The 13,533-nt window shown below is 47.0% G+C and overlaps 1 protein-coding gene and 1 long non-coding RNA gene across 2 annotated transcripts; one reads left to right on the plus strand and one right to left on the minus strand.

The window, feature by feature from the left end:
* Positions 1 to 271: 271 nt before the first annotated feature.
* LOC119866867 lies at positions 272 to 5,355 on the plus strand. Its single transcript, XR_005369190.1, has 3 exons — positions 272 to 2,586; positions 2,674 to 2,959; positions 5,216 to 5,355. It is a non-coding gene; the product is annotated as an uncharacterized LOC119866867 (long non-coding RNA).
* A 167-nt stretch (positions 5,356 to 5,522) lies between these two features.
* Positions 5,523 to 7,544, minus strand: TWIST1 (twist family bHLH transcription factor 1). The gene is made up of 2 exons (XM_038556383.1): positions 6,763 to 7,544; positions 5,523 to 6,194 (listed from the first exon to the last, which is right to left on the minus strand). Exon 1 carries the CDS (start codon positions 7,429 to 7,431, stop codon positions 6,805 to 6,807), a length of 627 nt encoding a protein of 208 aa, XP_038412311.1. The 5' UTR covers positions 7,432 to 7,544; the 3' UTR covers positions 5,523 to 6,194; positions 6,763 to 6,804.
* Positions 7,545 to 13,533: the final 5,989 nt, after the last annotated feature.

Below are 13,533 nucleotides of genomic sequence, written 5' to 3' on the forward strand. Positions count from 1 at the left end.
TCCTTCATTTAATGTACAGTCTTAAAGATATTGTCAACAAATATTTAAAACCCTACTGTGCACAGAGAGCCAGGCCTGAGCCAACCGTTAATATTCACAATAACCTCTATGAACATCTGTCTCTTAAGAACAGAGAAAGGAATTGGACTGTCTTCCACAACTGGGCAACTACTAATTCATTTCAATTTTATGAACCGAGTTTCCTTCTTGCATGGAAAGGGGGGGGGGGCTCTTATTTGTACAAGAGATTTTTAAAAATCCTCAATCAAACTAATAATGTAATTTCTTAAAAGCCCTACCCAATGGGCAACAAAGATCCCCAGAGCCTGGGTCCCGGCCCCAGCAGGGAGGGATCACCCGCTCATCTTTCAGCCCAGCCAAGCATCTTGGAGGTTTAGGGTCTGTCAGTCCTGGCATTCCTTCGCTCTTATCACTCTCTACCCCTTCAAAAAGGCAATTGATTAGTTTCAGCTTTTCCAAACCGAGATCCGATACGTTTCTCAGGATCAAAAGTCTCTGAGAGGCCAAGACAGAAACGTGGGGGATGGGGAACGTAAAGAAGGAAAGCGCGCGAGGGGGGCGGTGTAGAAATCTGCCAGCCACCCCAACCCTCTGCACCCAAGGCACTTAGGGGATTGGGGGGCTGCTAGGAAGGGGTAAGAGTGTGACTTCTCCTGGAAGAGGCACTTAACGATTTAAGACGTGTCTCCCCTTTCCGGAAGCAAATATTTAAAGGAGAAAATAGATATCTAGAAAAGGAGGTTGATGATTTATGCCTGGATTTTCCTCCAAGCATTTGCCTTCCTTGTATTTACAGGCGTGGCCCCATTTGCAAATCGTACATCTGTTCTCTTCACGTGACATTTCATAAAAGCCCTAACATCTGGGCAAGATAAACTTCCTTCAGGTACCTGCTTAGCTTTTCACTTGTCACACTCGCATCAGCCCCGGTGGGTCCTTCCCGCCCTCCCGCAAGCCTCAGTGGCGGGGTCTGTGGCGCGCTTTGTTCCAGCCCCCGCGCTCTGGCCCCCAGCCTCCTGCGACCCCGCATCGCCCCCCTCCCCACGCCAACCTCTGCCAGGGCCAGCTTCTTGGGCACACCCCGTCCTTACGTCTCCGCCTCGGGCTCCACTGTGCAGGTAAACGAGGGCACCATCTTGAACCCAAGGAGAAAAGTCACATTGCCTTCGGTTCAGGCTTCAGACCCAAAACAAAACAAAACAAAAACTGCCTAATAAGCAATATTCAAACTTGCAAGCTTAGAGCGCACAGTCCCATGTACATCTATATATTCCTCAGTGAACTGAAAAAAAAAAAAAGAGTGCTTGCTGTTGATTCTGATGGTTGTCTTTTCATGGAACGTTCGCTCTATCTGGTAGATGTCTAAACTGCATGTTTTACAGAAATTTAATTTCACTTGCTCGTCGTCATCTCCAGTCCCCCAAAAAAGGCTGCCTTTGGGATGGATGTCTTTGGAAATGTTTTTTTTTTTTCTTTTCCTAATCTGGAATTTTGTTCACGCGTAAGTACGAAGACACATCCACAAACTTGGTGGTGGTGATGGTGGGGGGTTGGGGGGGAGGATGGAAGGAAAAGAAAACAGTCCACGTAAACAAGAAAGACAGCCGTTGGAGGCCTTCGCTGCAGCAAACCCCAAACGATCTCATTGCAGGGCGCCCACGAAATCCCGGCTATAATTGAGTGTTTTCTTTGAGGTTTTCTGACCATGTGCTTTTTTACCATGGTTACTATGACTCTGATATGAGAAGCTGGATATTCATTATGATCCCGTCCCATCCGTTCCCCCAAGGTTTATCTCCCTGGCCCTTATAAAGAAGGAGAAATGTAAAGGGGGGGACTTTTGTGCCAGTGATTTTAACCTGCCCCACCTTCCAGTGACCTGCCACATGCTCCTTCTTACTTTATAGACATCTGGGAATTCCATACATGCCTTAAACTCCAATTACACACCTTCTTCAAAGGACACGTGCTTTGATTTGCTAAGAACATTAAGTGGGCTCACGTCCTGGGGCCTTGGGACAAAAGCAAATGGCAAATGTATCCCGTGCCCTGTTTACCGGGTCTATCGTTTGCTGTTCAGCAAATGAGGATAATTAATAATCCTGTTTGCATTTCCGAGGTCTCGGTTTCGAGGTTTCCTGGGAAAAGAGTGGTATAGCCGGCTTTGAGAAATTATGAGGTAACGGATTTCTCCTTCCACTTTGCCGGTGCACTTTCCTTCCACTTTCGCTGGTCCTGGGGGTGGGGCACGCTTTATGACACACAGGCAGAAAATTCTGGAAAAGTGGCCCCCGGGGATCCCCCGCCCGACCCCCGTTTGTCGCTAATAGAGGCCCGTCTCTGGAAATTTGAGGTTGGGCCTTTGCCTGACTCTGTTGCTGCTGCTCCTTCTGCTACCGCTGACACTTGGAACCGCCGCCTCTGCGCAGCGGCCAGACGCGGCCCGGAGCGGTCCACGCAGTCGGAGAAGGGCACGGACACTGTCACTCTCCCCACCGTGTGGCACCGGCCCGCCACCCACGCAGGGGAGTCTGGGCCGGCGCCCCCCTCCCGGGCCCGCCGCAGGTGAGACTCCCGCTCCCCACGGAGTTCTGTTTGGGTTTCCGTGGCGCTTGTTCCCCGCAGGTTTGTTTGTTTTTCTTCAAATTACAGATGCAGGGAAAACCGCCTGACATCATGAGAGCGGGACAAACGCTCACTTTGAAGGATTCCTGGGCAGGACTTCAAGTGAAATCATATGCCTGAGAAGAACTTGATACCGGTCTAGAGAAAATAACCAGTTCTGAGTTTGCCAAACCGTGGAATGTGCAAAATGCTCGACTTTTTTGCAAGAGGCCAAGTGTCCCTTAAAAAGCTCTATTATGAATATGAGCCTGAAGACTGAAGCAGCAGAAAGCTTGTGCCGTTGTTGAGTGTGGGAAAAAAGTACACACAGTATGTGAGTTTCTGCTATTTAACCTTATTTTATTAATGATATGTACCAGTTTAGGGAGGGTACCTGCAACCGTGCATGAATTATCTATCATCTGTGCATGTGCTTAGCAAGTGTGTGCACGAAGAAGGGAAGTGTGTGTATACAGAATGTTCTCATAGGAAAACAAAAATTTACTGCTTATGACTGAAGGCTATCAATCCAACGAAATTAAAAGATTTAATATATATATGTATACATACATACATATATGTATGTATATATATATATATATATATGCACAGTGAAGGAAACATTCTTACTCAGTTGTTTAGTATTCACCCAAGGCAATTTTATACAGCATTTTCTCTCCAGTAAATGCATTCCTGGCTAAAGAGTAGAGTCCCCTGTCCAGCCACCACATTAAATTCTCACTTCTGGAGCAGAGGTAATTCATTCTAAGTGTCCATTAAATAAGGATAGGTAGCAAAAAAATAAAATTAAAACAGGAAATAATGGTAGAGCAAGAGAAACACAGGTGGCTTTATTTCTATTCTAAAAAAGAATTTGCATTCTCATGTGTAATGGGGGAGGAGATTGAGAACATAAAAAGTTTGCAAACTGAAAATTGTATTCTAATAGTTAAGATTTTCCCCCAGGAATTATTCTCATTCAAAGAAAAGCTATCTGTTACCTTTCTTTCATTCATTTATTTCCCCTAAATTCTAGGAGAAAATATTACCTTCAGTTTAGCAACATAAATATGGCATTTGCTTTTCTGCAAAAGGTTTTCTCTTATCAGAAACGTAAAGAGAATAAAACACTAAAAATTTTTTTAAAAAAATTAATTAAAAAGCCAAATGAAAGGCTACCTTTTTTGAAACTTCTGGGTTTTATATCATCAGAGATAATATAGAGATTACCTTCTCAGCAATGACGGTCAGCTCCATCCTGATGTACATCAAGAAATCTGAAATATCAAATAGTTATACCAAGCTAGTGAACAAGGAGATTCCTCCATGAACAGTTTAGAAAATGGAGGTGGTAGGATGATACATACACACAGAAGAGAGAATTACCATCTTGATGCTCTCTCTCATCCTTTTAGGGTACCCTCCTTACATTTCTACCCTTCTCTCTCTCTCTCTCTCTCTCTCTCTCTCTCTCTCTCTCATACACACATTCTACAAATATACCCACACCCTATAAGTACACTCACACATAATCACTTTCCCGGCTCATGTAGTTATTTGATAAAGGACTACCAAAATCCAAAAATTAATTCCCCAAGCCTTCACTAATCTTTCAGTGTGCGTAAATGCTACAGGCTCCTCATCGTAAAACATGGTCTAAGATATTGAGAATAGTAAATTTACAATATTGTTATGTCAGCATTCTCTGATGATGTGTGGGAAGGAAACGAAAACCTTCAGGCAATATAATAACCTCAATCTGAGTTGGGCAAACATGATCTGTTTGGATTCGTGTACACTTGTTTGCCATACCTATTGTTTCAATTAGACAGCAAAATTATTTTCTAGTTTGAAAAATTCCCGGGTTACACCTGAATGCAGTCAACTAGATGTAAAAGTTAAGTCCTAAGTGAGACAAACTTACTACTTATAATGTTGTTAGTTATAAAAACCAGTATTTTCCTGGCTCAGAAATAACCAGAATTAAATAAAATTCAAGCCCCATTTGTTTAACTGTTACTGTTTCACTTAACTTCGGATTTTGTATACCTGTAAGTAACCAGGGAAAAATTGTGTAATTTTGAATAAAATATATTTGCTAAAGAACTGACTGGAAAATGAAAGCTCTAGCACTTAAAATTGTAAGTGCTCTAGTAGTTACTGAAAGTTCAGGTGTTTTGTTTATTGTATTTCTCTCCATAGTTATATGTTCTTTATATATAAAGAAGGAGCATGCTTCTCGAATGGATAACATCAACATGGAAAAATATTCTTAACTTTGGCTTTTCTTTTAAGCAAACGTGACATAAATATCATTTTCATTCATGAAAAAAGAGGGAGGCAAATTACTTTGCAAGTGGAATTCTCTCTCCTGCTGAATTTAAACTTCATTCTTTTCTACGCATTCCTACTGATTTGTAAGTGTACAGATACAGATCATTTTAGTAACACTTTGGGCATCCTTTCAGTGCAATGAACGCTATTACTTAAAAGTCCTGACAAACAGTGGAGGGTAGAACAAAAAAATACAGTAACGAGAGAAAAATAGTCCTGGCTTCATATTGCTTATTTGCATTTAACTGTTTTACAGCTGCCTCCTCAAAATATAAGCAAGAGAAGTGAGTAACAAATTTCCTAAGTTTTTGCTTGTTTGGGGGGCCTGATAAGAGATGAAGGAGAGATGCTACAAAGTCCACTGAACACCAAACTGGAATAATAATAATAAAGCTGTCTTTCTAAATAACACGCCTGTGCCTGTCAGTAGCTAGTTTATTTGCGTTTTTCACTGCTTTGTTTATATTAGTGCCCCCTCCCTCCTGGGTGCCTCCAGAGTTAAACAAGCAGGTATTTACCTCCAACTTAATCCTGAGCTTTAAAAATATAGACCAAACTCTGAGGTTCTTAAAATTTTCAATCATATTTATTTATTGCAGAAAAATAATATACAAAGATATTTACAAAACAATCATAAAAATATGAATGCATTTAGACACCGGATCTATTTGCATTTTACCATGGGTCATCAATAAATAAATAGAATGTTGTTTTTTGTATTTTAAGTTTTTTTTTTTTCTCTCTCAGAGGAAGACTGTAAAGAGGGTTTAACTGACTGTGATTTTGCAAGTCAGTTAGATCCCCGTATTTTTATTTCTAAAGACGTTCTTAAAATTCCTCTGGTTGGTACCATTTTAAAATGGAGAAAGTCCATAATGATGCCTTTCCTTTCAGTGGCTGATTGGCACGACCTCTTGAGAATGCATGCATGAAAAAATAAAAATAAAAACATTCTTCGTCAAAAAAAAAAAAAAAAAAAAGGAACACAAACAACTGTTCAGACTTCTATCAGAATGTAGAGGTGTGAGGATGGTGCCGCTGCCCGTCTGGGAATCACTGTCCACGGGCCTGTCTCGCTTTCTCTTTTAAAAGTGCGCCCCACGCCCTGTTTCTTTGAATTTGGGTTCTGCTCTTCTAATTTCCAAGAAAATCTTTGGCATATATATTTATTTTTAGTTATCCAGCTCCAGAGTCTCTAGACTGTCCATTTTCTCCTTCTCTGGAAACAATGACATCTGCAAAAACCCAGAAGGGGGGGGGGGGTTGGAAAGTTGGTTATTGTTTAGGTCTTCGTGGCTGTTTTCTAAGACTAGCGAGCACTGTTCTTATCACCACTACTGAGAAATTACGCTGAACAACCTGGAAGGATTTCAGCCCAAGGGCAAGAGGAAGTGGGTGGCCGGAAAGAAGGAGGAGGTGGAATTTGGAAGCATTTGTTTTAAGGAGAACGAAAACTTAGAGCCAGAAGAAAGGGAGGCGCTGGCAACCAGACTTGCCCTTCCCCACGACCCTCGAGTGTCTCTCAAGTCCTCCCTCCTGTCCGACACGCACACTCACGCACACGCAGCACACCCGGCACGGGGCGCGTCCCCCTCACCCTAGCGGGGACCGACCTGCCTTTCAGGGACGCTCGGGGGAAGAGGTGGCGGTGCCAGGCTGGGTGGGAAGGCTGATGGGGGGGGGGCGGGGGACGACCTGGGCGGGGGGGGGGGGGCGCGGAGGAAGGCCAGGTGGGCCGGGAGCCGCGGCCCGGCCGTCCGTCTGACCGCCCGCCACCTGACCCGCGGAGGCGCCGGTCCTTACCTAGGTCTCCGGCCCTGCCGAGGGGGTGGGGAGCTCCGCCTGCTAGTGGGACGCGGACATGGACCAGGCCCCCTCCATCCTCCAGACCGAGAAGGCGTAGCTGAGCCGCTCGTGGGCCACATAGCTGCAGCTTGCCATCTTGGAGTCCAGCTCGTCGCTCTGGAGGACCTGGTAGAGGAAGTCGATGTACCTGGCCGCCAACTTGAGCGTCTGGATCTTGCTCAGCTTATCCGAGGGCAGCGTGGGGATGATCTTCCGCAGCGCGGCGAACGCCTCGTTGAGCGACTGCGTGCGCTGGCGCTCCCGCACGTTGGCCATGACCCGCTGCGTCTGCAGCTCCTCGTACGACTGCGGGCTCCCGCCGCCGCTGCTGCTGCCGCCGCCGCCGCCGCCGCCGCCGCCGCCCGCCCCGCCGCCGCCGCCGCCGCCGCCCGCAGATTTCTTGCCGCGCTTGCCCTGGGCCGGGCTGCCCGGCTCGTCGCCGCCTCCGACGCCCCCGCCCGCGGCCCCGCCGGGCCCCGCGCCGCCGCCCGCGCTGCGCCGGCTGCTGCGCCGCTTGCGCCCCCCGCGCTTGCCGCTCGGCGGCTGCTGCCGGTCCGGCTCCTCCTCGCTGTTGCTCAGGCTGTCGTCGGCCGGCGAGACTGGCGAGCTGGACACGTCCTGCATCATCTCTCAGGTGGCAGCGCGCGGCCTCGCAGGCCCGGGAAAGGGAGGACGGCGGGGAGCCTCAGCCCGCCAGCTTCCCCCGCGCGCGGCGCCGGCCCGGGCGGTGCGGCCGCCGAGGAAGGGGCGGGAGGAGGCCCGGGAGGCTCTCGGCGGGGCGGGGAGGGCGCGCGGGGGAGGCGGGGAGGGAGGCGGGAGGGGGAGGGGACGGTGTGGATGGCCCCGAGGTCCAAAAAGAAGCGCCCAGCGGCCGCACGCACGCCCGGCCCGGCCCGGCCCTGCCCTCGGAACCGCCGCCGGTGCCGGCGCGCCCGCGAGGTGTCTGGGAGTTGGACGAGAGCTGCAGCCTCGGAGGCTCTTATACCTCCGCGCGGGCGGAAAGCTTGGGGGCAGCGGTGTCATTGGCCTGACGTGGGGAGGAGGGACTTTTCCAAGTTTTATAGGAAAGTTTCCGCTTTCCAGGCCCCCCTGCCCTCCCACCCCCTTCCTCGTCCCCACCCCCACCCCCCTTTCCGCGGGGTCTAACAATTCGTTCTCCCAAACCATTCAAAGGCGACCTGGCTGCGGCGGCCGGCCCTCTGCCCGCCTCCCCGCCTCCCCGCCTCCCCTCCCCGCCCCGCCGCCCTCCCCCTTCCCGCCCCGCCGCCCTCCGCGGGCCGGCGCGGGGCGATTTCCTTCCGCGCCCGAGCGCGCGCGGGCCGCGCCCCCGCACCCGAGCGCAGCCCCGGAAGGCGGCCGGAGGGGACCTTTCGGCCGCGGTGTCAGTCCCTCCCGGAGTGGATGTGACAGCAGCGGCAGCTCCGGCTACAGCTTCTACGCAGTGGGTGATGCTTCATCTCGCCCCTGTACCCTCTAGGTCCGCGGGGGCCGCTTTGGGATGGCCGGGGCGGGGGCAGGGGCAAGAAAACTGGCAGCCGCGGAGCTCTCCTCCCTATAGCCAGGTGGACGGAGGGGCTCCCCACCTCCCCACCTCCCCACCCCCACACCCCGAGTTGCAAAGCCCAAACCACCGCGGCTGGCCCTGAGGTCGTGGGCGGTTTTTGAAGACGTGGCCGCGACTGCGGGGACTGCGGCTCGGTGCCCCGGCCTGCTCTCACCCCTCCCTCAGAAGCATCTGGGCCTTCCTTTATCCCGCCACAGCGACCCAAGCCTAAAGCCGCTTGCCACCCCAAAGACTTCACCTCCGACGGGGCTAAAAAGAGGAAGTTCGTTCTTTTCTCGGAAGTCAGCCCTGTCCTCGGAGAAAGCAGCGGGCCGGAGAGGGACAGCGCAGGGTCTTCGCTGCGGCCCGCGTCGCCTGAGCTGCCGGCCCAAGGTGGAGGACCCCGCGGCCGTGTCATCCCTACCGTACCCCCACATAAAGCCCCACATCGTGACCCCTAAAGGGAGGCTCGTAAGAGAGCGAGGTGGGGTTCAAGCCCACCCCCCACCCTCCACCCCGAACCCGCGCAGCTGCCCGTTGTGCGAGGCACCTTCTCCGCCCTTCAATCCTAGGAGCTGGAGTGGGCAGTTATGCTTCGGGTGACCCAAGCGCGGTCCAGTTACTGGGTGCTTTTATTATTTTAAGCAATTCTATCAACACGTTGACAACAACTAGCCCCCCCTCCCCCGCGAGTGGGGGTTGATGCACATTCTAGCAAATAGGAGGCAACAAAAGTCGGTGGGCTGGAAGGGAAGCCGCGTGGTTGAGAAACCCATCTTTGCAATGCCATGCTTGTTTCTCTCTCTCTCTCTCTTTTGGAACGAGTTGGGATAGAATAACCATTTCTTGTTCATCTGTTAAGTTGCAAAGCAAACGAGAGGTCAGGAACCGTATTCGGTTTTCAGAGGAGGGGGGAGGTCTGGGGGTGTGGAGGTTGTGTGCCCTTGTGCAGGCCGAGGTCCGCACACGCTGTCCCCAGACTGGAGTGTCAGACGGGAATTAACTCAGCGAAGGGCCCCATTCTGGGCCTGACCGAGGGTCGAGGCTGTGGGTGTCGGGAGGAGGAGGAAGCCCCCCCCCCCCCTCGGGGTACTAGAGGGCAGGCCAGGTGGCTGTGCCCCGCTGAGGCTCACAGTTTCAGTCCGGAAACCCCCGGGGGTCTGGAGTGCCTGGAACTGGCTGAAGGGCTCAGACTTCTGGGGGAAGTGAGGGCAAGAGGCGTCCCTCCCTCCCCCCCCCCCGTGGGGGGGGGCAACAAGGCTGTGCCTTCATGGGAGGGGCGACTTGCAGGATTTGGCTATCACCATTTTCACAAATATTCAGAAACAATGACCACAGCATGCCAACTGGCCTGCCTCGGGAGTCGCTGCGGTATTTTAAAATGAGATCCTGCCTGAAAATTAAGGATACCTTCACTTAACGGTCTGCAGGCAGGTATCCTTAAAACAAAGCGCACTGTGATAACTCACCCTTTTGTTTACATCTTCTGCCTTTAGGATTTTATCTCTCGGAAGCAGAGAATTCAGCCACACTCTACCAAGTGTTCTAAGTTGCCGATTATTCCACGATTTTTATTTGAAGGTGGCTGCGGAAATCTTGAAATTTTTCCACCTTTACCACGCTTTCTCTCTCTCTTTAAAGATCAATCTCATCTCTTAATTTTGTTTTTCTTTTCCCTTTAGTTGAATTCTTAAAACTAAGGAGATCGAATAATTGGGCTTTTTCCTTTGTGGCTACGGGTAGAGCAAGACAGGAAAGTGTGGGCAAAGTGTAAAGGGAAACCTTACCTGACCAAGGGGAGTTGGGATTGGGGAATGAAAACGAGGGCAGAGAAGCTGGAGGAGAAACCAAGTCCGCAGCAGCGCAGCAGCCAGGGATCATTAGCCAGCCGGACTTGCACAGTCATCAATCTCCAAGACTGGTTCTTAAACAAGTGAACCCAACCCTATTCTGGGCACTAAAACATAAACATAAAGGGGATGAGGAGCGCCTGGCCACTGGGTACCAGGGATCCCCAGGGCTGAGGCTCTGCTCTGGATGCCGGAATACTTACGAGGGGGTTTAAAATGAATGACCTAACCAGAACCATCACAGCATGGAATCTTCCTGACGGAGTCACAATGAATGACTTTAGTCCCGAGAAGAAATTTCTCTTGAACTCTTCCAAAAGAGTGGAGGGTGAGAATGAGAGGGATTTTGAGTGCCTAGCCTGATACTTTTTGAGCAGAAGGCTGTGGCTTGCCAAATGAATTACCTCTCAAAATGTTTGGGGCTTGATACTCCCTCCTTTGCAAACCGTAAATATTTCATGGCCGGATTGTCCCTCTCTGTTCATCAATAGCTATATCCTACCTAACATTTTGTCTAACAATTTTCTTGTCCACACTTGCTGGGAAAGCAGACTTAGTTTGAAAATCCTAATTTCAGGCTCTTAAAAACGGTCTTAGAAATTTCCCTTTGGGGCTGAACTCAGCCTGACTTAAAGGACGGTAGTGGAGAACTACCTTCTTTGGGAATACTGGATTGATTGGAATTAAATCATTTTGTCTACTTCTAAAATAAATCCCTGAAAAAAAAATTAACTGAAAACAAAAAAGTTTTTCTTTTGCACTCGGATAATTCAAAACGAGCTTTGTTTTCAAAACTGCAAACTTGGCATGTTCGCAGCCCTTCCTGAGGAATGTGTGCTGTGTTAAAAATTGAAAAAAAATACTGTTAGGAGAAACAAAGTTAGGAATCTCATACTGAGCATATGCAGTAAGTTATGCATGTATCTGTATTCTTCCAGTTTGAATATATATGCACTGATATTCTCTTAGCAACAATCCTTTATAAGTACATTCAGAGAAGGAAAAGAAACCTACATATACTCTAGAATTGTTAGCAAGAGAGTAAATTTTGGAGTTGGGTTTGTACAAAAAGGTGAGTATTTGAATCTGTGCCTACTCTTTCTTCTCAGTCTTTGGATGACCTCCCACCTGTAAGTTGGCTTAGAGTTTTGTGAAATAATTTCTCTGAATTGCATGAATGAAGCACAGGAGCATTCCCACAGAAGAGGGCGCAAATTGGAAAAGGCTGCAGTTGAATAAGATTATACATCTTAGATTTCATCTTGTTTTGAACACTCCACAGGGATTGCCTAGTTTGATATTCAAGTAAGAGAATTTTATCAAAGTGGAATATGAAGTTCGTGTCAGCACAAGTGACTTTGATAACTCTGTGTAAAAGCAAATTCTTGCTCAGCGACACAGGCAGCCTTAATGATGTTTGAGCACCTTGCCCTAAAGAAGAGGTCATTCTTTTTCTCTTTTAATGATAGTTGAATTCATGAATTTAATTGATTCTGTATTTCTCTTTCTGAACTTCTTTAAGGAACAAAAATAGAAATTGTGAAACTATCAATCCAGAAATAAAATGAAAAAGAATAAAGCTTAAGAAATTGAGTTGCCAGGAATACCTCGAATGAGCAAATCAAAATTTCAAATAAATTCATCTTTAAACTATCTGACATTATGCCTTCAAAATGAGGATGAGGTAAAGAAACATGCTGAACTTGGATGTAGAGAGGAATCCAAGTGTGCAAAGAATGGAGCGTTGAAGAACCTCCCCCCCCCACACACACACCTCTATTGGCTTATTGGGTATGCAGGCTAGAGTGGCCACGTCCCATCTTTGCTTCCAGTTAACCTTGGTGAAATATGCTCTCAACTATTTCGGGGGGCTGCTGGAGTAAGTGAAGAAATAATGGAAGAAATGTATAGTTATTCATAAGAGGCCTTTATTATGAATACAGGCTTCCTACTTCACGAGCATGTTTATCTTTTCTTTTTCATCATTGAGCAATTTAAATCTTAATCTAATGGTTTAAATTTTGTGTTTTCCCAGATAAAGTTGCTTTTCTGATTACTCATAACTTTCATGTCTCTCCACTTCAAGGGATTTCCTTTTTTCACAAATGGCTTTTCCTGAAGCCTTAAATCCTATTTCCATTGTTTTGATTGATTCTTCCTGCCCAAAACATGTTGTTTTTGCCAGTGACCACAAGAGGACACAATTTCCTAGAGAACTTAGCTTTAAAAGAACCTCACAGAAGGAGAAAACTAACAAAATAGCAAAAATACTGTACAATCTGTGACTGTCATTTTGCATATGCCTATTTGATTTGTGCCACCTTTATTAATTAAAAATATGCATGAGTTGGCATTCAAACCTTAGGTTTTTTGGAAGATGTTTTCTTTTTGTTGTAGAATATAAAAGAAAAATGCTTATGAAAATATACTGAAAAACTACCATTTTAAGGGAAAATATTTATTTTACATTAGCAGAATTTTGTACAAAACTCTGAGTGACCTAGAATTTTGCTTTTTCAATTTTAGAGCCATGTTTGGCAATGAAAAACAGGTTTTTGTTGTTGTTGTTATTGTTGTTGTTGTTTTTAAATATGTGACTATTCCAAAATATCTTTGAAAGTTTGAATTTTTAGTTTCAGCATTTGGGATGTCTTTACATGAAAAAATGTATGGAAATTATGTTTTATGGTTTGCCAATTATATTTTAATGCATATCATAGGTTAAGAACTAAATCATTTTTCAAAGATATGGAAAAATAGGACATTTTTAAGATACTCCCAACCCTTGCCCCATATTATTATGCACACTCTTTAATTTGAGATCACCTTCCTCTTTCTTATTACTTTTTCTCAAAAAAGGTTTCAGACCATAAGATTACTTTGTCAATTAAAATACACTAACATGAATTATGTCTTGATACTTTTCTAAAAGAATTTTATAGTTCTGGGTGAGTGCCAGTGAAAACCAGGCTGGGGAATCCCTGCTTTATTTGGAACTCAATGTTTTTGCTTTGCATTTGTGTCTTCTTGCAGATGCATTCCTAATCACATCCTCTGAGACCCTGCTGGAGGACCTGCACAGTGGACCAAAAGAGCTGGAAAGAGAAGAGAAAAAGACAAGGAAAGAACAGAGTGAAAATAAGGAGGAGATCAAAAGAGAAAAAAAAGAATGTGAAGAGAGTGAAAGAGGGAGCTAGAACAAATGACCAAGACTTATAAGAAAAAGACTGAGGCTTACTATGTAGGGATCAGTGATCAGAGAAAAGGCTTAAATCACAAGAGACAGGAAGAAGTGCACTTAGCGGGAAGCAGAAAAGCACCAAGATTATTTGCCTC

The sequence above is a fragment of the Canis lupus genome, chromosome 14 (genome assembly GCF_011100685.1).
Source record: "Canis lupus familiaris isolate Mischka breed German Shepherd chromosome 14, alternate assembly UU_Cfam_GSD_1.0, whole genome shotgun sequence".
Classification (NCBI taxonomy): domain Eukaryota; kingdom Metazoa; phylum Chordata; class Mammalia; order Carnivora; family Canidae; genus Canis; species Canis lupus.